At 36.1% G+C, this 25,366-nt stretch overlaps 1 protein-coding gene across 8 annotated transcripts in view; it reads right to left on the reverse strand.

The window, feature by feature from the left end:
- MGAT5 (alpha-1,6-mannosylglycoprotein 6-beta-N-acetylglucosaminyltransferase) overlaps positions 1 to 25,366 on the reverse strand; it is a 112,363-nt gene that overhangs the window by 26,123 nt on the left and 60,874 nt on the right. For all 8 annotated transcript variants that reach the window (XM_048953887.1, XM_048953890.1, XM_048953882.1 and 5 more), the window contains 6 exons: positions 16,289 to 16,360; positions 14,971 to 15,132; positions 13,260 to 13,429; positions 12,230 to 12,364; positions 7,191 to 7,324; positions 3,716 to 3,849 (listed from right to left, as the gene is read on the reverse strand). In XM_048953887.1, coding sequence (XP_048809844.1) covers positions 3,716 to 3,849; positions 7,191 to 7,324; positions 12,230 to 12,364; positions 13,260 to 13,429; positions 14,971 to 15,132; positions 16,289 to 16,360 — 807 coding nt within the window. The remainder of the gene's footprint in view (positions 1 to 3,715; positions 3,850 to 7,190; positions 7,325 to 12,229; positions 12,365 to 13,259; positions 13,430 to 14,970; positions 15,133 to 16,288; positions 16,361 to 25,366) is intronic.

Raw genomic sequence — 25,366 nt, forward strand, 5'->3', positions numbered from 1 at the left:
CTTGTCAAGGGGCATTAGCAACAAACATAAATTTGTCTTTCAACATAAAAACATTTTTAAAGCAACTTCAATGCACTGTAACACAATGTTTTACTAAAGCAATCAATACAAATGTTAAGCTACATTTTTATGAGTATTTTCTCATTCAAGTCAAATTCTGCCCTCTCTCATGTCACCCTGCAAAACTAGAATTTAAAATGAATCTTGACTCTTCTTTCTACAATTGAGAGCCAAGTATTGAAAAAGTATGATGGGAAATGCAGGAAGAACAAAAAAAATAGACCTATAGGAGCTAAGAAGATGTGAAAGGCTTCAAGCATTCCCTTTTAATTGAAATGCTGTGTAATTAAACCCAATTTTGATAATGGAAGCTTATGTGTTTTACTCAGATTTTATTCATTCCTTCTACATCACTTAGACAGACAGAGGTCTCTCTTTATTCCTTAGTATTGCTAGAAATCCCAGATAACAACTCTAACCTCTGTCTGCAAACATTCAAAACTTGGCAAGTGTTACCCATGATAGCTTATATATAGGGATAATCTTTAAAAATGCAGGGAAATTCTTCACGGCCTCCTATTTGTAATCCTCAACCCACTTAAATCTGATATATTTATCAGAAGGAAGTAAACAAGAAGACATTTCTCACAGTCTCTGCAGCACACATCCTTCTTGACCTCCAGCAAGACATACCTACGTTTCCGCACTGCAAAGTGGTACTAAGGCTACTGGTCTCAGGTCATAGGCCTGTATATTTTTCATACATTTCTCTGTATCCATCAGTGCTGACAGAACAGGGGTCACTATATTCCTCTTTCCACTGCTTATCATTTTTGAATCAGAATTTAACCCCCTGAATGATGTGGCAAGACAGAACACTGTCTGCAAGCAATCCGCTACTCTTTAGCTACAATAACCTTGTTAGTTTATCAGTTTAAGCAGATGGTCTGAAATAGCCTCATCACCTCTGGTTATGCAGCAGAGCTGGGAATAGGAGGATTTCTAGCAAAGATGAATTGACAACTAAATTGGGATCTTTCTTCTACAGGCTTAGCTAGATGCAAAGAAGGAGCTGCAACCATGGTTATATGATGGAATATTAGTATTTCTAGTCTCTCTCCCAGGGAAAAGAAAAAAAAATGAACTCTAAGCTGACAATATGGTCTCCCTGGTTCCATTCCAATCCATTTGGTCCAAAATTAAGCAAGCTATTTGCTACTAATACTCCAAAAAAGCCTTTCAATTTGGGAATCAGAACACTCTCCCCTTCACACTGTGCTTCTCTAATGACTGACCAGAACCAACAGTGACACAGTGGAGATTACACTTCTTGTTAGTTGGCTTCATTCAGTATAAAGACAAGTAGCTGGACAAACAGATTAGTCTAGTTCAGTACAACCATGGCGGCAGATGAAAAGAGCACTGAACAAGGAAAATGAAGGAAATGAGAAATAAGCAAATTACACAGACACAAGATTAATTCAAGCCCACTGCTGATGACAAGAATTGGATTTTGTCCATCCAAATAAGACATCCCACGTGGTCACCAATTCAAACCCTGTCTTCAGTGATTGCACTCCACGTACCAATGTGGGCATGACCACAGTTACAGTTAAGATGTGCTTGGTGTAACAAGCCATCAGGAAGCAGCTTAATATGGCCAAAAATTAAGTCCCACATTTTTGGAGAAACAAGGCAGGCAATACTAAATGAGATGGAGCAGTGAGTTGGAAAGTAGCATTTCTAAAAAAACACGATGTGAGGATCTTGGACAATAATTAATCTGAACAAAAGTTCCTAATGGTGAAGAGGATGCGTATAATAATGCATACAATTTTTGTTTTTTGTTTTGGTGCTAGTAAAGGGCCCAAATGCCCTTTGCTAACATTCACATTTCTAGAGGAATGTGAACAATATTGAAAAGGTTCAGAGAAAACAGATGTGTGAGAACTCTTAAGGCTTAGAAACCTCAGAGCTCTCAGCAGCTCAATACATGCACACAGGCTTTTCAAAAGATAACTATGGGTTTCCTTTACCTCAACCAATATAATGGGTAAATAAGAGCAATATCATCAATGCAGTAGTAAAGCCTACAACTGCTACTAAGACTGGAAATTATAGTCTACAAATTTGTACAAGAATAAAAATAAATCACAGTCATAAAAGAGAAGGCAATTAAGAAATTAATCAGAGGAAGTAGTAAGGTTTCCATTGTGTGCTATTTAAAACTCATTATAGGATGTTCTTTTCCAAAAAGCCATGTTCTTGCTTTAATCAGCTCATGAGTATCCTGTATGTCACACAGAATCTCAGACTAGACAATCACAAGTCTCCCCTCTGGGCAGATAATCTATTAATACATATTTCTGAATTAATGAAGACTGAGAAAGACATGTATGTCAGTGAAAAGAAACCCTCCACTAGTGACTAACCACATCTCATTCCTTAAATCCAGCTAATGCTCAACAGGTTGTTCTACTGATACAAAGTAGAAATCAGGTCAGAAAGCACAGATAACTATTTACATGCAACTGAGAGACTGATAATGAGATCAGAAACTAAACGTGCAAGAGCTACGGCCACAAGAGACTTGAATGTAAGGATCCTAGCTCTGCACTAGTACTGTGCAGGCAAAGCAGGCTGCAAATGGGGACACAGCAAGTCATTCTATAGCATGAGATCAAAAAGAATAACTGTCAGAGTATTTGTATGATACTAAGTAAAACTTCCTTTTAAAACACCGATTACATGGCTTAGGGCAATAAACCCATATATAAACCCAAAGGATTACAACTGAACATGCACAGCTAATATACATAATTTTCTCAGCACAAGAACTAAGAAGCGTTCAGCTTTATCTTTTTTCTACTGAACATCCTGGCAACATTTTCCCATTCATCTTAAGTTTCTGTTTTGTCTAACAGTTATTAGACTGAATGTTAATTCTGTGGGTCAGAAAACTGCACAAGACTGATATTCTCATGCCAAGCAAGAGAAAAGGAAGGAAAATGTGAGAAACAGGTGTGCCCTCACTGTTCAGTCATTTAGTCCTATGTACAGCACAGTCTGTACCTATCAGTTCCATTTGCAATTGACAAGACTTAAAATATGAGGTTTTTTTATGCAGCCCAATATATGATACTTGGTGAAAATACGACCAGATCTCAGTGTTGTTATTCTACAGTACTTCTCTGCAAGTGGGGGAGACACTGCAGTAATTACAACACTAAAGAAACGCAGATCTGACGCTACATAGAAATACAATGAGGTTGCACACTTCTAGAGTCTTCAGTGAAATACCCTGACCAGTTCAAAATCCAACACACTTCTGGTTGTAGATATATAAAAATAAATCACTAAATGAAACATTTGTATACGACAATGATTGAAGCTTACAAAGCTTCTTGGAACCTTTAACTTCCCATTGCTTCTAACAGCTACTGTATCTTCCAAAATTATTGTGATATTAAGTTTACAAAAAACTATTAATCCATTAGCAGTAGGGTGTGCATAAATAACAATGGATCCATCTTAATCTAGACAGATACAAGTTTCCTCATCAGCACGACTTCAAGATCTTCAATTCAATTCTCTAAATGCTGATTTTCAGACAAAGAACAGGTTCATAGAAAAGGAATACCTCTAAGTTGAGAGTTATTTCTTATTATATTGATCAAAATAAATTTACTCAGGCAAATGACTTCAGAAAACTCACCTTCCAGAAATTATCTACTTTGCCATAAACGAGAGATTGATTCTGCCTTTTGATGTCATTAATGTGTTTAATGTCACTGGAATTCAAATGCTGCTCTACCACAAATCCAAGGAAGCTGTTATCTGGAGTGTGAGCTGTAAGAAATGGAGCATATTCAGAATCTCTTTAAGTATTAGTTAATGTTATAAAAGCATTCATGTTGCCAAGAAAATAGGCATAAGGAACATAATATTCAACAAACTACTTCACATTCTCACTGAGAGATACATTTGCTTACCTTATTTCTGAGAATAGCTCCTACTAACTTTAAGTCCTTCTGCACATGTCTACTGAAGTAAGCAGCTATATTCTGGCTCATTTCCTGTAATAAAATTTCTGCAGCTGGACCAAGGCCAACAATACTGACTTTTTTTTTTTGTGTACTCAGCCTCATTTTACTATTAGAAATAAGAGAACCAGAAGGAAACCAGCTTGACAATCCCAAAGATACAATATCATGTGATTTGAAGGAACACGGTATTTAAGCTTGTTAACAAAGCAGTATGTTGCTGAGTGTGATAAACCTTATTAAATTACTTGGGCTCACCTATATTGAAAGAGTCAACATACATTCTATGTTAAGTATTAGCCTACAAAGTCACACCATGCAAATCAGAATACAAGTTTCACTGCTTAATTCACTCAAATATATGTTATAAAATAAAAAAGGGACAACTGAAATGTCAAAACTTTTGTGTTAGTTGCAAAGGATATACAATTTACTCTTCATTTTCTACATTACTTTTAGTTTTCATTGTTTTTTTTTCAGCAGTGACCTCCAGCAGCATTAGGCACTTTTCCTCCTATAAAGGTAAAGAATTGTAGACTCATGGCAACTAAGTTAGTGGTTTTTTTTGTCTATTTTGTGGGTGGTGTTGCTGCTGGTGCTTTTGATTGTTTGTTTGTTGAAAAGGTGTTCAATTGCAGGGATGAACTACAATGTTCAAAGCTTCTGGTAAGAATTCATCAGTACTGCACAACAACTACTGCAACACGTTGGTTTTTTGCACATATTTAAAAAGTGGCACAGCCTTACCTGCCTCCATAGAAATATAGCTGCAATAAATCCTAGGTTCTCTCTAAGTCCCACCTTTTTCTATTAATTCAAGTTGACAACTTGTGAGCACATTTTGCACAACTTAAAAAACAAAACCAAAAAAAACAAAAAAAAAAAAGAAGAAAAAGAAGAAAAAGACAGCTTCCAGACAGGTGTGACATATGCAATGTTAAACTCATAGACAAAGTTCTACAAACAAATTCTATTGCCAGTATGAAGTTTTACTTTTTGATTGCTGAAAATCAGCCAGTGGGGTAACACAACAGAACAGAGAAACCATACACAGTGTACAATTCCCTCTGTTATATTTAGTTTTTCACATGACAATTACTCTTTTTCTACAAAAAAATGCCTCAGCAACAACTAGGCACTCACTTAGGCCCAAGGACTTTTTAGCATTTAGCAAAGTAAATGGCATGTGGCAAATATGCCTGAAAAGGAGCTTTTTTCTGTCCTTTCATATTTTTGGATAGGAGACCGCATTCAAAGGAGAGGCAAGGCAGAACACACTCAAAAAAAAAAAACCTCTGTTGAAGTTAGCACTTAGAACTGGTTTCAGTGCCTTAAATATCGTTCACAGGAAGCATGCAGATGGATTTTTAAACAAGATCATGCAGTATTACTATACTAATTACTATACTAATGGGGTTACTTTGCATAATAAAATTTAAATAGAAAACATAAGACTGGGAAAAAAAACACCCTCATGTTTCTGGAGAGCTCAGTGAACAGTCAAGCATGGTAATACACCAAAGATTTGAATACAGCTTGCTTGTTGCTCACTAATAATTTTCTGCCCTTATAATCAGAGTTCTCAAAACAGAATAGGAGTCTGGGAATCTTGGAAAGGCAACCAGGGTTCCAATCTGGCATAAAATCTTTACTGATGCATGATATGTATGCACTTTCAATCACAGCCCAATAATGATGCTGCTATCTCTGCATCAGAGAACAAAATACAAAAATAAACTTTAAATATTGCAAAACATTACTTTTTGGCTCCTATTTAAAAAAAAAAAAGCTCTAAATCCTTGACCAATCTATAATACTGCAATCACTCATGCTTCAGAAAGCATTTGCTTGCAATCTCTTTGCCATGTTTTCTACAAAGGAAAAATAGCGCTTGTTTCCAGCATTAAAACCCAGAAATGCTTACTGAAATTTCAATACAGTCATACTCTTCAGAAAAACTGATTATGAAGTGATCTGTTTCAAAGAACAGAATATAACAGTAGTCTAAGTTGCCTTACGTAACAGAGCTCTTCCCTAGGGAGCTGTACTTCTGCATTTCTTGGAGTGGGTCTGAGGAAGTGCACACAGCTGTACCACAAGTATTCACGCAAATGCTTTCCTCAACCACACCATCACCCTTGGTGTTCTCTTGAGCAGGATCTCACAGTCAAAGTTCCTAATAGTTGAACTACTCAAATACACACACTTGAGCCTTTGGCTCCTTTTCCATGTATGATATAGACCAATAATATTAGCAAATCGTGTGGATATGGAACAAGTTCTGCTCATTAACGTCCAGTCACTAATTCTGCAACCACTCCCAAGCCACATTTCCCTACAACGCCTTTTTCAGTTGGAACGCCTCTTCAAAGAATTTAACAAGACAGCTAAATTCTAAAGCATGCCAGATAGACAGCAGTGTGTACACTTCTGCTACGAAGAGCAGAAAAGTTTAAAAGATGTGACTAAGCCATCTAATTAGAAAGAACAGGACGTGCCTTGGCCATAGCCTCAGGGACCATCACCAAACTTTGGAAGTCAGGCTGATCTCTACCCAGGGCTTCTTTTTAGACTTGGGCTGAGAACTCCAGCACGTAACAGCACACACTTTCCTCTTTCCTAAGCTTCACATACCCTCAAGCTAGCCGGCAGTGGTGAATCTTTCTGCACCTTTCAGAGAGAACAAACTTAAATTGCTACTACGGCATGCAAAAGAATGATCTTTTGAGCCTAGAACCGAGTACTGTTAAGTCAAGTCTTGTGATAGAGTAGGTCAGGTAATCATTTGATCTGATAAAATTTGTATAGAATTCATAAGGAATTGTGCTGCTCAGTTGTATTTCTGCCATTTTCTCCTCAAAGCTGCATCAGCAGTACAGCCTATAACAATGCAAAAGTAATTCACAGAAGAAAAAGCCAGCCACCACTTTCCACAGGTAGCCTGAGCAGGGAGTTCCCAATCTTTATTCATATTGATGTATTTTTTTCCTGTGTGTGAAAGTAGGGCAGAAAATTTATGCTTATGATTCTGCCTTTTATCTGCGTTATATTAAACCACAGAATTGTCTTCAATAATTCAAACATCCACCTCAATGATAGCATTTCATTATTAAGCTCCAAACTCTTCACAAAGCCAGGGATACTTACGGAACATTGTATAGAACTGCTGGGGATTAAGGTTCCACTTTCCCCATGGTGTTTTGTGCCCTTTAGACTGAGCATAATGGGCATGGTTAAATTCTGGTTCAGTTCCAAAGGAATCCAGAACTCTTAGCATACACCTACAACAACAAAAAAAGACTTTCTGTAGGTACACGTGCACATATATATATATAAACATGTGTGCATATACACACACAGTTATAATTAAGAGGTGTTTTGTTTGTATTTGCAACTGAGAATAATTTATAAACCGAATGTACATTTCAATTTCAAACATTTCTGGTACATTCACAAAGACATTACAATCAGCAAGTTCAAGGATATTTCAGACATTCAAATAACAACCCTGGAGCTTGTTTTGGGTTTGTTTTTTTTAGTTCTAACAAAATAAAGTCACGCTTGAACATCTAAGTAGAGCTTATGGGAATGTGACTATGGTCACCTACAATCCTAGGCTCTGAAGTTGAATTTAGGCAGAAGAAGAGAGGATTCTTCATCTATTTTCTAATGCTCTAATGCACTAGTACAAAACCAGTGCCAAGGGCCATGTGTCAAGATTAGACTAGTACTTTGTCTTTAGACAATTGTATTTAGTCTCCAGATTCTGACTTCTGGGTCAATTAAACCTACCAGGGAAGCACTGAAGACTGCCTAATTTGCTGAAGACTTTCAGTGTGACAAAAAGTTTTATAAGCGAATGGCCTGAGACTTCTAAAGAAGTAATACAAAAGTCAGAAGTCTTCAACAGCTAGTTTACAACTGAAAGAAATCTTGGCATTGGATTACTAGAAGTCTAGATGAGAGATTTACACTCAGTTCTTTGCCAACAGCCCTATTAATTCCTTGAACAAAAATTAATCCAATTACAACTTGCTTTATTTAAAAAGAAAAAAGAATCCACGGGACATGAAAGCCAGGCAAAAAAATAATCTTAATATGAAGAAAATGGTGTGGAAACTTCAGATTCAAGAAGTTACGTCTTGAAAATGCAGTCTGGTAAACCTTTGATAATGTTTAGACATGAACTTTATTTGCAGCAGTTATTCTGACCATTAGGACCACTGAAATGAATTCTATTACAGTGCTGACTCTCCCATTCTTCAGCTTTCCAGTAACAAAATCTGTCAGATAGAGTTATACAGGCTGTGTAGCATTATGTGGCACGCTGCATTACGATATAAAGATATGAACACTCACTACAGCACATTATGTCACTAGGCTCTTGTATGGTGCAAACCAGAGCAGTAAAAGTCACTAGTAAAGTAGCTGCATTTCCAAGTGTTCAACATACAACTTATATATGTCCTAAGCCCATATAAAGAGAAAATACCCCAATGTGACAGCAACTTATACACTGCCATATGGAATGACACTGTTGCATACAAGAGTACAAATGGGGCCAACTTACTTTGTTTGTTTTTAAATCTTCACGGAGATCTTTCAAGCAAAAAGCAAGTCAAAATATACAACAATTCACCAAGCAACAAAGCTGGCAGATCAGTTTCTTTGCAGTGTTTTATGTCAACTGTTCTCAATGAAAATATTTTACAATGGTAGCATTTATCTCTGCATTACACAAAATACTCCAGAAGAACAACAAAAAAAAACTTCTGCAGTGATGACTCACTGAGTAATAAAAGCCCTCTTATGTCTTGGCAAGCCTTGAAACAGAATTCTTACCGAATGTACAGCAAATGGACAGGTACACGAGTGCAGAGAAAAAAGATAGTGAGTGAGAGCTAATGAAAAACTGCAATACTATTGGAGTTTGTCTAATCATACATGTAAGGAGCAAGGCATTGCAAGCCATCAACTCAAAGTGCTTTGTTTCCTCCCTTTCTCTTATATTCGGATGTAAGATATATGAGCACTAATATATAGTGATGAAGTGTAACTATGTCCAAGACAAACAGGGATTCTCAAGTAATAGTGTGAGAACTGCAGTGCAATGGATAATAAGCTCAACAAGGAAGCAGAGAAAACAAAATCTGTGTTTACAGTGTTAGAGTGTGAAGAAAATCTGAAAGACGAGAAAGATCACAGTGAAAATGATTGGTGTCAGACTGATTAAGCTATTCAGGGGCGCGATTGGTTGACTCACAGCAGATTAAAAACCAAGCTGTCACACGTCTCCTCTTTACAAATACTAAGCTGAACTATTTTTTAGATTTCACAAAGATAATGCTGGAAATACTGAGAACTAGTGTATTTTATAGTATGACATTTCTCTCACACCTAAAAACTGGAAAGCAAGGGGTACATCACTATCAGAAAGCAGAGCATTGTCTTTTGACACACCGAGTATTTTACAATGACTGTGCCAGAAAGCACTCTTCTTATCTACAAAAGACTTCTACAAACCATAGATGAGTTCTAAACAGAGGATAGGTAGATAGCAAACAGAAATAGACATTAACATCTTTCTTCTGTCACTGATGTAAACACATTTTGGATTTATTAAAAAAAAAAAAAAAAAAAACAGAAAAGCAATGAGCTGCACTACTCAAACTATAATAAGATACTAATTTTTATGCTACTTCCTTGCACATAAACTGCATTTAAATGTCCAGACTTGAAAATTGAAAAACATTGCCATATCTAGGCATTCTTCTGCTTGAACATAGTGCACACTCAAAAAATGAGATTGCTTTTGATATATTCATGCTACTTACAGCACAATTATACCACAAATAGAACACGTACTTCGTGTTAGAGAGGTGTTGGTGCTACAGACCTCAAAAGCACAAAGCAGTATTTCAGTTGCTCAGAAGCTCAGAAACACCTCTCAGAGCAGGTCATTCTTCTGAGCTAGTAGTTCTAAGAACCTGATTTCAGATTGCCAAAACCTTCTTCAGGGCTCAAGCCCTCACAAAGATTACATATAGTACTTCCATGAAAGGACTGTAGGCAGAAGTTTATTCTTCCACTCTATTTCAACCAGAAGTGAATAACAAACTTTCATTCACTTATAGTTGAGTATGGTTTGCATGAAACAGACTGAGCTGACCAGCAGGTCTGCTGAAAAACAGATCTTCTGGCATGAAGCAGAACATTTCTTTCAAGATAAGGGAACAGTTTCTGGTATCGTTACATACTAATAAGTGAAGAAACAAAGTATGTAAAGAACAAGGGCTTTAAGACAGCTACATGTATGATAACATTTACTTTACTGGAGTGAACTTAACACAAACATGTAAATAAGGTCTTTTATACCAGACTTACTCCCTCAACTTAAAAAATATTATTATTATTACAAACTTTGAGGTAACTTACAATGCTGGAAAAAAAAAAAAAAGTTTGCAATAGGATTCTTAAAAAGGAGATAGCTTGCGTGAAACTGAATTAATTCATCTGCTCTAATCAATTCTGGTAGTCTCTAGGAAATAATTTAGTCTCCAGAACTATGGGGGAATAAGCAGGAACAAGAAGTTTGCAACAAATCAGGTCAAGAAAGACACTTAAGTATAACTGAATGAAAGAATGGCTGTGGTATTTTTGGCAAAAAAAATCACTTAAGGAGGATAAATACAGGTGATCTGTTTTTCAGCAACAGTGTAAACTAGATGAGCTCCTATTCAATCCTCTGATACTCAGTGCTGCAGAAGAGCAATTAAGTGATTTAATTTGCATCTTCAAAACCATATGAAAAACTCACATACTACCTAAGATATTTATTTACAATTAAATTTAATTCTACTCTGCTTAAACAGAGCACTCAGTCATTACCACATATTGGGAATCAATGAAAAACAGACTGACTGCTAAAGATTTAATGATTCATGAAACAAACAACGAAAACTGAAGAGCTAAGGTGATAATCTCAACATCATGGCATATCTTCATATCTTTGCTACAGAATATGCCATATAGGAAATTAAAAAAAAAAAAATAGAAGAAACTTCTTCAATTTATACACATGGTTTTCTATCCTGACCACAACACTGTAATATTACCATTTAGTGACAATTACATCTTGCAGACAGACAACCAACCGTAGCTCAGTGGAAAATGAGATTAGCTTTATTAGCAGACTCCTAAAAACCAGAATATCCATTTACTGCTCCGCTTCAAAAAAGAGATTAGGAGTAATCTAATCTGCAGTGTTGATCACAGTACTCTCCTTTAAAATTATGCTGAAAAGACACAAGGCTCTAGCAAATCCTGAGGCAGAAAGAAAACAATTCTTCCTTCAGGAGAACACCTTTCAGTAGCATTTATCAAGTAGGATTTACTGGACTTTATGGATCATAAAAACAGCTAATTCAACTAGGAATTGAAACTTTAAAGTCAGTAATTTAGAGTTGGTTTTATTTCATGCTGACATAATATCAGAGCAACACGAGTGAAGCTTACTGATTTCAAGTTACTCACAGAAGTAAATGTGGTTCTGTAACTGCAGACAATAAGACCATACTAAGTAATTTCTTATGACCACCATCTTCCGTTCCTAATGCTATTAGATTATGGAAACATCAGTAAGTACTGTTACTAGAAGGTTTATTCCTTAAATCTACCCCTGAAGACAATTCTCTCCTCAACATTTTTGGGGATGAGACAGAAATACTAAACTGTGATTGAGCAATAAATTCTGAATAGATAAATCTTCGCAATCATCAATCCAGTATAGTTACAAACACTGACAAGGAAAACATGCTTGGGTTAGCCAACCAACAACAAAATTCAATCATCTTTCAGTCATTACGGGACAAAAGTTGAGGGTGTTGGTATAAAGAAGAGAGGGTAAGAAAAGATGATTGCTCTAGAACATGATATAATGCACAGAGATGAAAAATGTTTCAGTCTACTACAAGTATTCCAGACTTGGTTGGGAGAAGTGGTAAAGAGGGTATGCAAAGAAGTAACAGCTCCTTTATTCCAAAGAGTGAAGGGCAACAGAGAACTACATTTTTACTTTTAAATAGTTTCCAATTCATGTAAATGTACTCACATCAGTATTTTGATATGTTATTCAATAGCAGCTCTTTAACAAAGCAGTTAAGAGGTCAACTAACTATGATACTTACTGGTAATGCACCCATGACGGTCCAAGTGTTTTCTTAAACTGAGTGAGTCCCACTATATCAATGTAGATGAGTTCTACAACTTTATCTCCCTGGGTAGGGCAGCCAGATCTGTTACCTACAACCTTCTTCATAATTCTAAACAAAAAGAGAAGGAACACGGAAAAGTATTACTTTCAGAACTACCTTGATTTCATGCTATTTTATTATTTACACAGATAATTCATCTTTCCAAAAAAGCCAGTCTTTTCCTTTACAAAACATTAGCTATGTAACTATATTTAAGTACCCAAGATCCTCAACATTCACTGAAGAGCTGTTTATACATCAGTAAGTTGCTAATTTTTGCTAAAAGACTCTTTACTTTAAAAAAAAATAAAATAATATGGTCAGAATGTTTAAAAATTGTGTGTTTTGAAAGTGATGGAAAATAATTTCAGACTTCCATTGACAGCTCTATGGTGTAAGAGCTAAAAATGATGCTGTTATGTTTATTATAAAAAACTGAAAAGCCACAGAAAAGGTGTACGTTCTCAAGCTTAAAATAGATTAATTATGCTTAATGCTGTCTGTCTAATGCACAGCAAAAGAAAGATAAGTGAGGCAGCAATTTGACCTAACATAAGCAATTAACTATAAAAAATATTTTAAAGTATTAAAACCTGTATTTTAAAAATCAGATACTGATTGAATAATAGTATAAACTGAAGAAGAGGACATAGAATTAGGTTAAAACTTCTTACTGCAGCTGGTTAAAGCACCTGGGATGTTAAAGAATAAGCTGCTTAGTTTAAGTTTTACAACATTCACTTATGAAGTCTCAGGAGCGTGAAGCTACAATGAAAACACATTATCTTTTTCATAGCACATATATTTAACTCATGAAAACAATCTTGTCTGTTTAGTGAATTATCACTTTCATTTTATCCTTCAAGAAATTATATGCTCTGCTAATAGAAGCTTCAAGTGTTTACAATTTCCCTTTTTTTTCCCCTTTGTATTCCCATTTCAAAATTGAAAGTAATCTCCTTACTCCTTGAGCTCTGCTAGTGAAGCTGAAATCCTGATATCATGGCCCAGTAAGTAGAGAGATGTAATTAAATCACTCCATTGGACTAATTCACCAAGCGGGCCACCACTAAACGCATTCTCAGCAATCTTGAATCCGGACTCTTTTGTCAAAAGCCCAAGGTGAACAAGAATCTGGAAAGAAAAGTTGTACGTTCCTTAATGACATTAAACATGCAGATAACATACTTCACAGCACTTTTTCTTTAATTCCAACCATCTACAGACAGAAAAAAAGAAACAAAAAGAAACACAAAGCCAAAACAAAACCCAACGATCAACAACAGCAATCCAACACCTCCACCTTAATCAGAGGCCTTGTAAATAATTTAATTTGTAATTTATCTTTAGTAACTGTAAGAATGTTACCATATTACTTGCATTATTATGTGCCAACAGATCAGTAACAAAACGCCAAATTTGATATTATTCACAAAATTATTTGTATTCTGATACACTTATGCAATAAGACAGTTCAGTTCATGTTGTTGTGAGCAAGCCATTAAAAGCTAGGAAAGACTCCACAAGAGTGACACTGGAGGAGAGTTTTCTCTGCAGCTCCTTGAAATTTGTGCTTAACTTTCTAAGTAAGCTCAGCTCAGTTCCAAACACTTCAACACTTCACTGTGTCTCTGGACTGTTATTTGAGTGTTGGTACATATAGTGCGAAGCACAAAGCCCCCTGACATCAAAACACTTCTCCTTCACTCTTTAATGTAACATTCATAAAAACATTTTGCTCCAATCCAGAATTGGTCAAATTAACATGAAGTCATCATGTGTTTTGCAGAGCAACCTTAAAGAGCTTTTAAAAGCATAGAATAAGCACTAGAATACCCCATCAAAGCTGCCTGAACAAGACAGTACTGCTTCTGTTTCTTTTTATGCATTCTGAGATGCTATATTTCTTTACTAAGCAGGCTGGATTGCTGCTTGAAATGAGCAATGCATTGACAGAGGGTGAGCCTTCTCAAGGACTGTGGCATGTGACAAACCTGAGAACCACAACACGGAGTCTATATCTCACGCAGGAACTGTGAACCTCAAGCAAGGAGCCAACCTGTGGTAGGATCATGACTGCCTCTCAGGGTTGGCTCCAGTCAGCATAGGGCAGGAAGGGAAATTATTGTGTTTATAACTGTTGGCTTTATTTTAACTAGTTGAGGTAAATAAGAAATAAAACTTAAAAATGAAAACAAAATAGAAACGTTGATTTCAAGAGTATTACAGACTTTAACCTGGACTCACTAGAGGTCAAAACAGATCCAGTCAAAAGTTGTGATCAACTCAAAGTCTCCTCCAATCCAAAACAAAGATGCCATTTAAAATGCTGCACAACTGTTGTTTTCTACAGGTATCTAAAACATTCCTGTGTAATCAGTTTCTGTTAAATTCACAGTTCCTCTCTTTGGAACCTTCCATATAGTTTTTCTTCAAGTTAAGATTAAAGAGATGAGAAAATTTTTTCAACGGCTACCTTACTAAATGTTTATAAAACTATGTGTAAACCACCAATGGAAAAATAATTAAAAAAAATAAAATACCCTTTGAAAAGGGACCGACACAAACCTCTTAGACATATTTGATCCTTCTACACCAAAGTTGCTTTTGGAAAAGTAGCTTAAAAGCAGGCTAAATGATTGCAAGTGTCAGGAGTGAAAAATGTTTTAACTTACCTTCTTTCGTTTTCTATTCTCCAAATTTTGTTTTTCTGCAAGTGATTTAATTGCTTCGATCCAGGTATCAGCCATTCGTCGGATACGTAACGTCATCCATCTGAATTCCTCATGCCTCGACATCATTTTGTAGAGAGGATCAAAGTTGATACGAATTTCAGCCTTCAATAAAAACGTTAAAAAAAACATACAAAAAAAATACTAATGTTATTCTTCAAACTGTGGACCTTCCAGAAGTGATGAAAATTCCCAAATATGAATTCTGAGCTTTACGTTACTTGTTGTTAAAGAGCAGAATGTTAGAAAAAGGTATACTGATTATGTTGAAGCAAAGCTGAGATTCTAGTTCAATTATTTAAAATATCTTTATTTAAATAGAGGTTTCTAAGCCATGTAAAGTAATTATTTTTATTAGTAGTACTTAGTTGCCTTTGAATACATTTGTGGTGTTTCAGAGTGTATCTATTTCTGCAATACAAGAGCTGGTATTTTTCCCGTGTTTGCACAATGAGGTTAAAGCATCTTTAGAACAAAATACTAATTCAGAAAGTTACACTGAAGATTCAGTTATGTTATGGATCTTCAAAATGCAACAAAGTATCTGGTGATATCATTAAAGCACAAACTTTACTACAGTAATGCTTCAAACATTACTACAGTAATACTTTAAAAGGAAATACTAGTTTTCAAGCTAAATTGCTAAATCAATCTAAAACCAATTGGTTTTTAGACCATATGTCAACCTATATCTACATTTTACAATCAATGGTCACACGCAGCTCAGCAATGATTTAAAAATACTTAAGTACTACATAATTAGACAAAAAAGAATTTAAAAACTCAAGAATTGTTTCCAACAGAAAAAAAAAAAATCAAAATGTTACAAAACTGAAATCCACATAAGGCTCTTCTGTTACAGTATTGTTAAATATAAATCTCAGGTTTATGGGACAGCAAAAATGGGCAGTTTCACAGATATTTAAAGGAGCGATGGTGGACGTGATGATATGGCTGCTTATTACTGGTGAAGAGTCTATTGGAGCTGTATCTTAGTCTGTGCACAGTGCTTCATAACCTAAAGTATGTAAATGTTTTTAGAGAAAATCTACCACCAAGACTGCAGCATGATAGAAGAAAGTACATGATGAGCCACATATGCATACGTGTACATATATGCAGTCAGACATTCTTCCCTTCAACTTTCAGGAACTGAGGAACAGCAATGGTAAATTCTAGTCTCATTAGCATTTATGTGAAACAAGACTCCAGAATCTTTTGCAGGAACAACAATACTGAACTGTTTTAATGTTTTTCTTACCACTGTCTTTTGATCAGTTTCTTCATTAGGATTTTTTGCTCTCCAAGGTAAACGAGGACACCAATTTTCAACCTATAAGACAATCAAATGAAAATACATCATTCTATTCTACTTTCAGCTCACTTATCCAGCTCTGACTGCCTTTATATTACACTTTCCTGCAGTTTGAATAAGACATCAGCTGATCAGTAAGTCACTGCAAGGTAAGAATGCCTTTTGTAATCTGTCTTTCAAAATGGCTTTCTGAAATTCATCACTTTTAACCTTGCGACAACCAAAAACAGCACTTAATCATTAGTTCATAATAATGAATGCAAGAGAGAAAACTCAAGTCAGAGGTCAGCTGTTAAATGCTCTAAATAAGGTTTGTCTGAATAGTTTCTAAATGCTTTCATAAAGCACTAAGTTTTTTATGCTTCTAGAACTTCAAAACTATATTTTTTTAACATTTTGCTGTCTCCCTAAGATATGTTTACAAAAAAAAAAAAAAGATTGATTAAAAACAAGGAACAATGCTCTGCCTTGTAGTAGAATAGGCAATTTTTTAAAAAAGATGAATTAGAAAAATTCCTAATTGTTAAGTAATGTAATAACACAAGTATTAATAGCCATAATTCTGACAGAAACAAGCAATGCAAATGCAGTACTTCTCCTATCACCTCTTCTAGAAAAAAAACCCTCTACAACAGCTACTGGTAGGAAAAAAACAGCAAATGGAAGATAGCCACCAAAAGTGCTTGTGCTATCTCTAGAATTATCACTTGTCCTACTAAATCTGCTTTATCCACGTGAAATGATCTGTCCCTTTGTTTCTGTGAAGAAAGAATTTCACTGTTGGAAACAAACCCATGAAAGCAAAACAGAAGCATAACTTTATTGTTAAATGGCAAAACCAAAGTTTATATGCCAGCTAGAATACCCCATCATGAATGGTTAAATTCACAACTTGCAGAGAATCAGAAATCAGTGTTGCTCATAAGGGGCCCTCCAGTCACAGACCTGTCAAAACACCATTTTAGCTTAATCATGCTGCAATAAGCCTGAAGTATTAAAGATTAAGGGCTTAAGATTGTACCGAATGATTGCCTAGAAGAGCAATTACACTAAAATAATAAATTAACAGGCATCATAACCGCATTAAAAAGAAGAAACATAGCAAGGTTAAGTTCCTCGGACAAATTATACAAAAGCCTTAATTTGAATGTTACAACTTAATCTACTCAATATATTTAATGCAACATCTGATAGCAATGACCTGATCAACTTGGTTTGAAATTCCTGATTACTCACTGGTCTCTAGCTCTGCAAAAGCTGTAGAACTTGTAGCAATTAAGAATCCTAAAGCAAGTTGCGAAATACTGGTAGAAAGGAGTTGCAAGCTCCAAATTAAAAATCATGCATGGTCCAATCTCTCTTTCTCTCTGTGTGAGTAATCTTGAATTTTTCCTATCATCAAAATTGATCTAGCAGTCAAGACATTTCAAGTACAATTGTATGTGCTCTTTTTCTGGCTTATATATTTCACGCTGCACCATCACAGATCTAAGAAAACTGAAGTTTCCAAGCTGAGTATTTGACTGAGAAACAAACAGTACGTCTGTGCTTTCAGAAACATTCCATTGTCCTTCTAATTTAAATTAAATTGCAGTAATTCTGTTCACAGAAGCAAATATAAAGAACGTGGTTGGTCTAGTATTCATTTTTTTCTTATGGATACTTAAGGAATTCCTTTTCTCATTTTTGAAATAAGAAAGAACAGCTTAACTCATCACCAGATTTTTAAAACATGCTCTTCAAAGTCTGTTTGTTTTCTAATTTCAGCACTAATAAAAGTGGTAGGAAGAACACGCAGGCATTCTCATAGAAAACGAAAAGGATTGTGCTTATTTCTGTGGGCTAGTGGCTCACGAACTTAGAGCTTTGGATGTTAAGATGGTCAATAAAGATCACAGGCATGCATGCATCCAGAGAGAATATTTTATGATGATGGAACCAGCCAAAACGCCATTCCATTAACATGAGTTAATTTGGCAGATAATTAAAAAGTACTGGAAATTAATATGTCATGGTTTGAGGAGAAACAAAAAGGAAAATCATGATTAGAGTGACAGCAAGAAGTCATAAAACTCAAAACTCAGTAGTGAAGCTCATACAACAGAAGTCACTTGTAGAACAGATATTATCGTTTCTTTGCCGACTTCTCTTGCCTCATGTGATACTTAATGAATCAAACTGAGCACTTTGGCATTTCCTGATCAAAACACACAGTTTCTCATTTTTAATCCCATGATCTACTCCTAATTGCAGCTCTAATTGCTGGAGCTACAGTTTCATGAGAACTTCACGTGACCTAGAAAACAAGCATCTTTTTCTCTTTCTTTTTTTCCGTTCAATAAAGAACCAAGTATTGTCAATTCAGTTAATGACTGTAGGGTTTTTCACACAGAACACCACAAGGATTCCTATACCTAAACACGAAACCTAGAGTGGTTAAGTAATTTTCCTGGTTGCCTTGCATGACTAATCATGGCCCATAAAAGTACTCATTTCTCAACAAGGCTCACAGTTGCTCTTTTCTCAGCTTCACATGTTAACTACTGCCGTGTTAACTTTTTTTGTACACAAAGATAAGCGCTACATTTAATGAAAAAAATGCAAGAAGATGCTCATGAAACAATCTTTCTGCCAGCAAATACCAGTTAAAATTGAATGCTATTTACTCCAGATTTATTGACATAACACAAGTGCATCCTAGGCTTCATTATATTGAGTACTAATTTCTAACTACAGATGTGGTGATTAAGAAAGGTGAGGAATTACTAACCAGTTCAGACTAGCTTGAGGATCTTGTTGGCTTTCAATCTCCTTATTACAGTAAGTAACCACTGACAGTATTACAGTATGCTCTTTGAAAAGATGTCATGCTTGGAACTTGATTCTCCCTCCCTTGATCCCCTACTCATAGGAATTTGCTCTGCTAGATCTGGTGATCACCTTTCATTGAAACTATTAGGGAAATGGTGAGATATAGCGGGAAGGTGAGGGGCTGAATTAAGGACTTTTGATGCACAACATTTCCTGGAAGCTGATACAGTGGGAAAAGAAAAATACTGCCTTGATTAATTTCATACTGTATTGCTAACTAACAACAAAAAGTGTGTGGGAAATGCAACAGCATTAAAGTATATCTTGTCCTTGATCAAGAAGCTTTTTGATTATATCACACGCACAATGGAAAAAGTGCATCTGGATAAAGACATACAAATACACATATGTATATATATGACTATAAATAGCAAGAAGTTACTGTAAATGCTTAAGGCTTCATTATGAAGTCAGAAATATGGTATTGTGCCACACTGTTACAGAAGTTATCCTTGTCATTATATCACTAGTGTGCATAGATGAAACCTCCATCAGAAGTGTATAAATACTAGAAGCTTTGTATTTGTTTAGGTACAGATGATCACATGGCCAAAAGCCAGAAGTTTGAGCAAGATGAAGGAGGGCAGCAAAATGTGTTTAGATCTTATTCTTCAGCTTACTTATGTATTTTTATTTGATTTTTTAAGGAAAGAAGTATAAACTAAGCTGTGAAGAGGGAACTGGGACTTGTCTCCCCATTTTCCAGGGCTGTTTCTCTCACAGGGTTTGCAGCAGTTCTTTTTCCATGTTATTCTCTCCATAGCAACCAACTGCTACACTGCAATACACATGATTTGATAGGAAGGATGTGGTGTCAGAGTACAGAACAGAAGTTAAAGAAGATTGTTGGGAAACAGCAACTGCAGATTCAAAGACTGCCCTTTTTTAGATGAGTGACAAGCTATTAATCAGATCACAGTGTATTTATTTTTCTTGTGTCATATTTATGAATAAGAACAGTTCTGTCTCCTGTAACTAGTGTTGAAGCCCAATCAAACACACTGATTAATCTCTTGAGCATGATCTAAGGTTAAGTCCACCAGAGAAGACCAGCTACACAATAGACAAAGAAACTTGAATATACTTGTAATAACCTGGCAACTGTCTGCAGTGTGGCCAGTTTGGGCACCTTCCACTTTGAATGAGTGCTCTGCCAGAAGCTCTCCCACAATTGCAGAAAGTTCTTTAGTGTTCAAAGAGTAAGAGTTTAACAAAGCAGAAGATGAAGGACACTCTCTAGACAACTGGCACAGTCTTCATCTTGGATTCCTCTGCATGACAGGTGCAGCCCATCGAAAGGGTAACAAAACCCAGTTTCTTTGCATTTCAGATGAGTGGTTATTGCTCAACATCACTGAATCTGTGGTAAGCACTGCTATGAAGTATCTCACGTCAATTCCAGAGCAGGAAATAAACAGTGCTGCAACAACCGGTGAAGGACAGTTCATCTTTGAATTTATCAGATGGCATGCAGAGCACTCAGCATTCACTTAAGAAAGCCATTTATGAATCTGAGGCAAAAGAACTGTTCCCATCAGGAAGCTGACTTTCCCCACTCTTCCAGAAGCTGTAATATCTCTGTTCTGTCAGCATTTACTCAGTGCTAGGAAATCATTTTGACGATGGGAAAAAAAAAAAATCTGTAGTACAAGCAGACTGCTTGTTTGTTCAGAGAAACTGAGAAGTGAACACAGGTAACATAGGGTGTTTTTTTCCATAGGCAAACCCAAACGGGCTCTTATCTAACTTCAGTACTGTATGCTTAGTTTTATTCCTCTCTTACATTGGCATCTAAAGCATCTTCCAGCAAGACAGAGGAATGCTAATTCCTCTGTAAAAAGTGCACAACATAGAAAAGATAACAGCCCCAATCTCTGAAATCCAGGCCAATATGCTACTAGATGACTCAGAAACAAAGTATTGAACATCATCAGCATCTCTATTTCTTAGGGAGACGTGTCAGATACTGAAGAAGTTCAGGTTTCTGAAGCTTTACATTTCAGACAAGGCTTTTTGTCCCTTCCTTCCCCCCTCCCCCCAACATATTGGTGTAGTTCATGGATGTCCAACCTTTTGGCTTGCCTGGGCCATGCTGAATGAAGACAAAATTGTCAAGGGCAACAAAAACAAAAGACTAGTGGGTTGGACATATATGGTGTCTAGTATTTAAGACAGTTTACTGTTAGGGCCTTAATATTTAAAGGGAGATTATAAACAGGAGGCAAATTAACTTTTTAGTGATAAGACAAAGGTAGATAGTTATAGGACAAAGTAGAATGGTTTTAAACCAAAGGAGGGAAGATTTAGTCAGGGGGAAGTTTTTCCACGGAGAGGATGGTGAGCTGCTGAAACAGGTTGCCCAGAGAGATTGCGTATGCCTCATCTCTGGAGGTGTTCAAGGCCAAGTTGGAGAGGGCCCTGGGCAATCTGGTCTAGAACTTCATCTAGAGGATGGCAACTCCGCCTGTGACAAGGGGGGCTGGAACCTGATGATCTTTCTAGATCCCTTTGATCCAAGCCATCTGTGATTTTATGTTACGTTGCATTGAAGAAATGTAAAACATTGTTAACTCACCTAATGATTAAAAACTATGTAATGCATGCAGTAGCAGCTGGAAAATGCATCTAATACATACTAATACATCTTCAGACTACAGTTTGCATTCTGGGAACAAATCCACATTCAAAATCACCTTCAGTTTGGATTTTTCTGCCTCATCCATCCCACAGCAAAAGTAGCAATGTAAAGAACAATACTACTGTAAAATAAATAAACAAAGCAAAACAAACCCAAACCACTTGCATTCTGTTCCTTTGAAGTCTGAAGAACTAAAATAAGACTTCTCCCAAGTGGCACAGTAGGAACTGTGCAAAAGCTACAGAAGTTCAAAGACTGGTCACTGAAGCAACTTTAGCCTTTTGAAGTGTTGAATTCACTTTGAAGAGGAAGACCAAACATTGCACTTGTACCTGAAAGGTGAGTTGGAGATCCAAAGCCTGGGATTTTCATGAAACCTTCATGAATTCATGCCCAGCTCCAGCATGCAAGTCTCTCAGAAATTAACAGAACAAAAACAGAGGGAGCTCCCCTGAGCTGTGGAACCTGGCACCACAGCTGCTCAGCAGCAGTCCCACCCATGTGGCAGGCAGCTCTCTCAGATATTTTTTAAAGTTTTATTCTTCAGCTGCAATCTGATATTTTGCAGTGAAGCATAATTTTTTACTGTCTAGAAATTTGTTTTTTCACATTCCTCCCCTGAAGCAATGTCATCCATTAAATGTGTAACTGTGCCAATGGCAGAGTAGTGTTAAACAATTGTTTAACTATTATAATAGTTATATATAGTTACGTATATAACTATTATAACTAAATGGTAATTTTAAGAGGAAATAATTCTTCTCAGTGAGTAAGTTTGTATCATAGTTAAAAGGAAAACAGGTTCCAAGTATTCAGAAACCTGAAGAGTTAGCTTACCTTCAAATTTCACCAATTTCAATCCCTTCCCTTCCTCTATCATTCCAGAAAATACAAGTCTGGTTTTGCTATTCAGAACATTCGTATCTCCTCTGGTCTTTCAGAGGCTACAGAGTGCTGCACATCCTCCACCAGGAGTGATCTGGTGCCTCCAACAAAGCAGTAAGCAAGAAGTTCAAAATCCTTGCTGCATTATTTGTGAGTCTGTCCAGAACAACTTTAAGTAAAAAAAACCTAAACCTGAATGCCCTATCTTCCACGCTTTGCCAGTCTGCTCCAGCAGCTAAAGCACAAGCAGAAAAATGGAGAAAAGCTGTTAAGCTAGCTGTCAATTACTTGTTTGCTTTTTGTCCTGCAGCAGTACAAGAACTGCTAGCACTTGTGCAAGCTCTGTGGAAAAGAAAGCTAGTTCTATTTTACAGATATACATAGTGATAACATAACCAGGGCATACAAGAGTTACTCAAAGATTTGAGTTCTACTCCTAACTTTGTTTCTAAGACTTGACAAGTTACTTTGTCTCTCTGTTTCTGATCTGCACTACAGAACAAAATGTAGTATTTTGTGCTCTTTTGTTTACAGTTTTGAAATTGATTTACAACAGAGTGATGAGTTTAATATCCTAAGTGAGTTATTTCAGGAGAAAAAGCAGATCTCAGAAGAGTACAGAAAGGTATACATGCTTGTCATAATGAATTTGTAGATAGGATCACAAGAGCAAAAGTAGGCACGCGTAATCTGATGCGTACACTGCCCTTTCAAACAGAGGATGTGTACACAGCCATCTTATTCCTAGGCTGCTACCTTAACAAGAAAAATCCTAACATTAATATCCTGCTAGAGCCACAATGCATTTTAATATTTTAAATGAGCAGTTTTGACTTGAGAGCTCTGTAGACAAACATTTATCATTCAGCTGTACAATCACACTATGAACTGTCAACTCCTCATCTCTGTCCATTTTGACAAATTACTCTTGCAGCAGCATTTCCACTTATCCTTAGTAGCCAATACACCTCATAAATCCACATCATTGTAGTGTTATTAGAATTTCATTTCATGCTTGCATTTGCAAGCATTTAAGCTTTCAAGCTCTGCTGCTGGGCATTAATCATGGAATTAATCATAGGATTAAGAACACCAAATTTAAACTCATGGTTAATAACATGCTCAACCAATATTAGTTTTACATTCTGTCACGGGGACAAAACTTAAATAGATAAATATAAGATCTTTGTCTGAAGTTTCCAAATAAACACACAGATGAAGGTATTTATTGCATTCTTGTTCCATTATGAAACAAGAAGTTGCTCAAATTCTACATTTCTTCTTAAAGAAAAATTTACATCCCTACACTCTTGAAAAACCATTTGGCCTCCATAAGCTGATGAAGTCTGTACATTAGAAAAACAATACATCCTTTATATCACCTTGGCTTAAAGTTTATAGAAATACTATGAATCCCCTAAAATATGTTGGCTAGCAGATTAGACAACAAAAATGGACAAAAAATTCAGAAAGTTCTAGAAGTATAATATCTATAAGAGCACTTGATGCAATCTTATGCACACAGTTAATGCAATTTAGAAAATATTTCAATATAGACTAGCTTATTTCACAGCATTCTAAGAAGTGACACCTAATGAATCCTCTTATTCCATTTACCAACTAGAAGATGTATTTCATTCACCAGCAAGATGAGAATGGCTTCTTCATGCCTCTTCCTGCTAGCTGTGAACTTACAAGCAAAAAAGCCAACGGCTCATAGCATTTCCTAAACGAATAGGTGAACTGCTATTTACTAATCCAATTTTTCATCCAAAAGGTTTAACGTTTACTAACATACATGATGTTTAACATTACCAAGTAATACATTTCCTGAATGCAGAGCTTTAAGTGGTAACTTTTCTCTGCTTCACCAACATCCTGAAAGTTTGATTCAAAGTTTCCCTAAGAGTCTTGAAAAGTTTCAGCTGAACAAAAGAATTTGAATCCAACTTCCACTGTCATAACTGAGTTCCAGATCAGAACACTGTTAGTGTACTCATCCCTATAGACTTGGAAATTTATTTCAGGAAGGTACTATGTATTTGGCATATTAACATATGAGTACAATGGTCCTGATCCAAGACATAAGGTCCTGGCTACTGGAACAGTAACAGCTACCACTTGCAATAAAAATTGAAGAACAAGACTGGGGCAAGAAAGAGTTCACAACTTGCACCATACCTTTAGAATTTTCATTTGTATGTGAAAGAACAAGTGCTTATGTATATAGGAAGATATCATGTTTCTAACACAGTTACATCATGCTATCTAACATGAAGCTCTATACTCAGCATCCTTTCTGGAAAGCTGAAGCACTTCATTTAGGACTGGAAGAAAACAGCAATGAAAGTGATGCACCTGAATGGTGGTTATCTGCAACTGTACAAGCAAAATTGACATTCTGAAACATAAGATGCATCAGGATCAACATCTACTCACATTTCACCATGAGGATGAGCTGAAATATCAATTACGAAAAAGACTAACAGCATCAACAGAGTTTTCAAAACTGATGATCAGAGAAGATTGTCACAGAAAATACTGTCACAAAGATATAAAATACTTAATTTGTCATTTAAGAGCATCAGATTCTCACATTTGGTTGACAGGTACCCTCACTTCTAAGATAC

The sequence above is a fragment of the Lagopus muta genome, chromosome 8 (genome assembly GCF_023343835.1).
Source record: "Lagopus muta isolate bLagMut1 chromosome 8, bLagMut1 primary, whole genome shotgun sequence".
NCBI lineage: Eukaryota > Metazoa > Chordata > Aves > Galliformes > Phasianidae > Lagopus > Lagopus muta.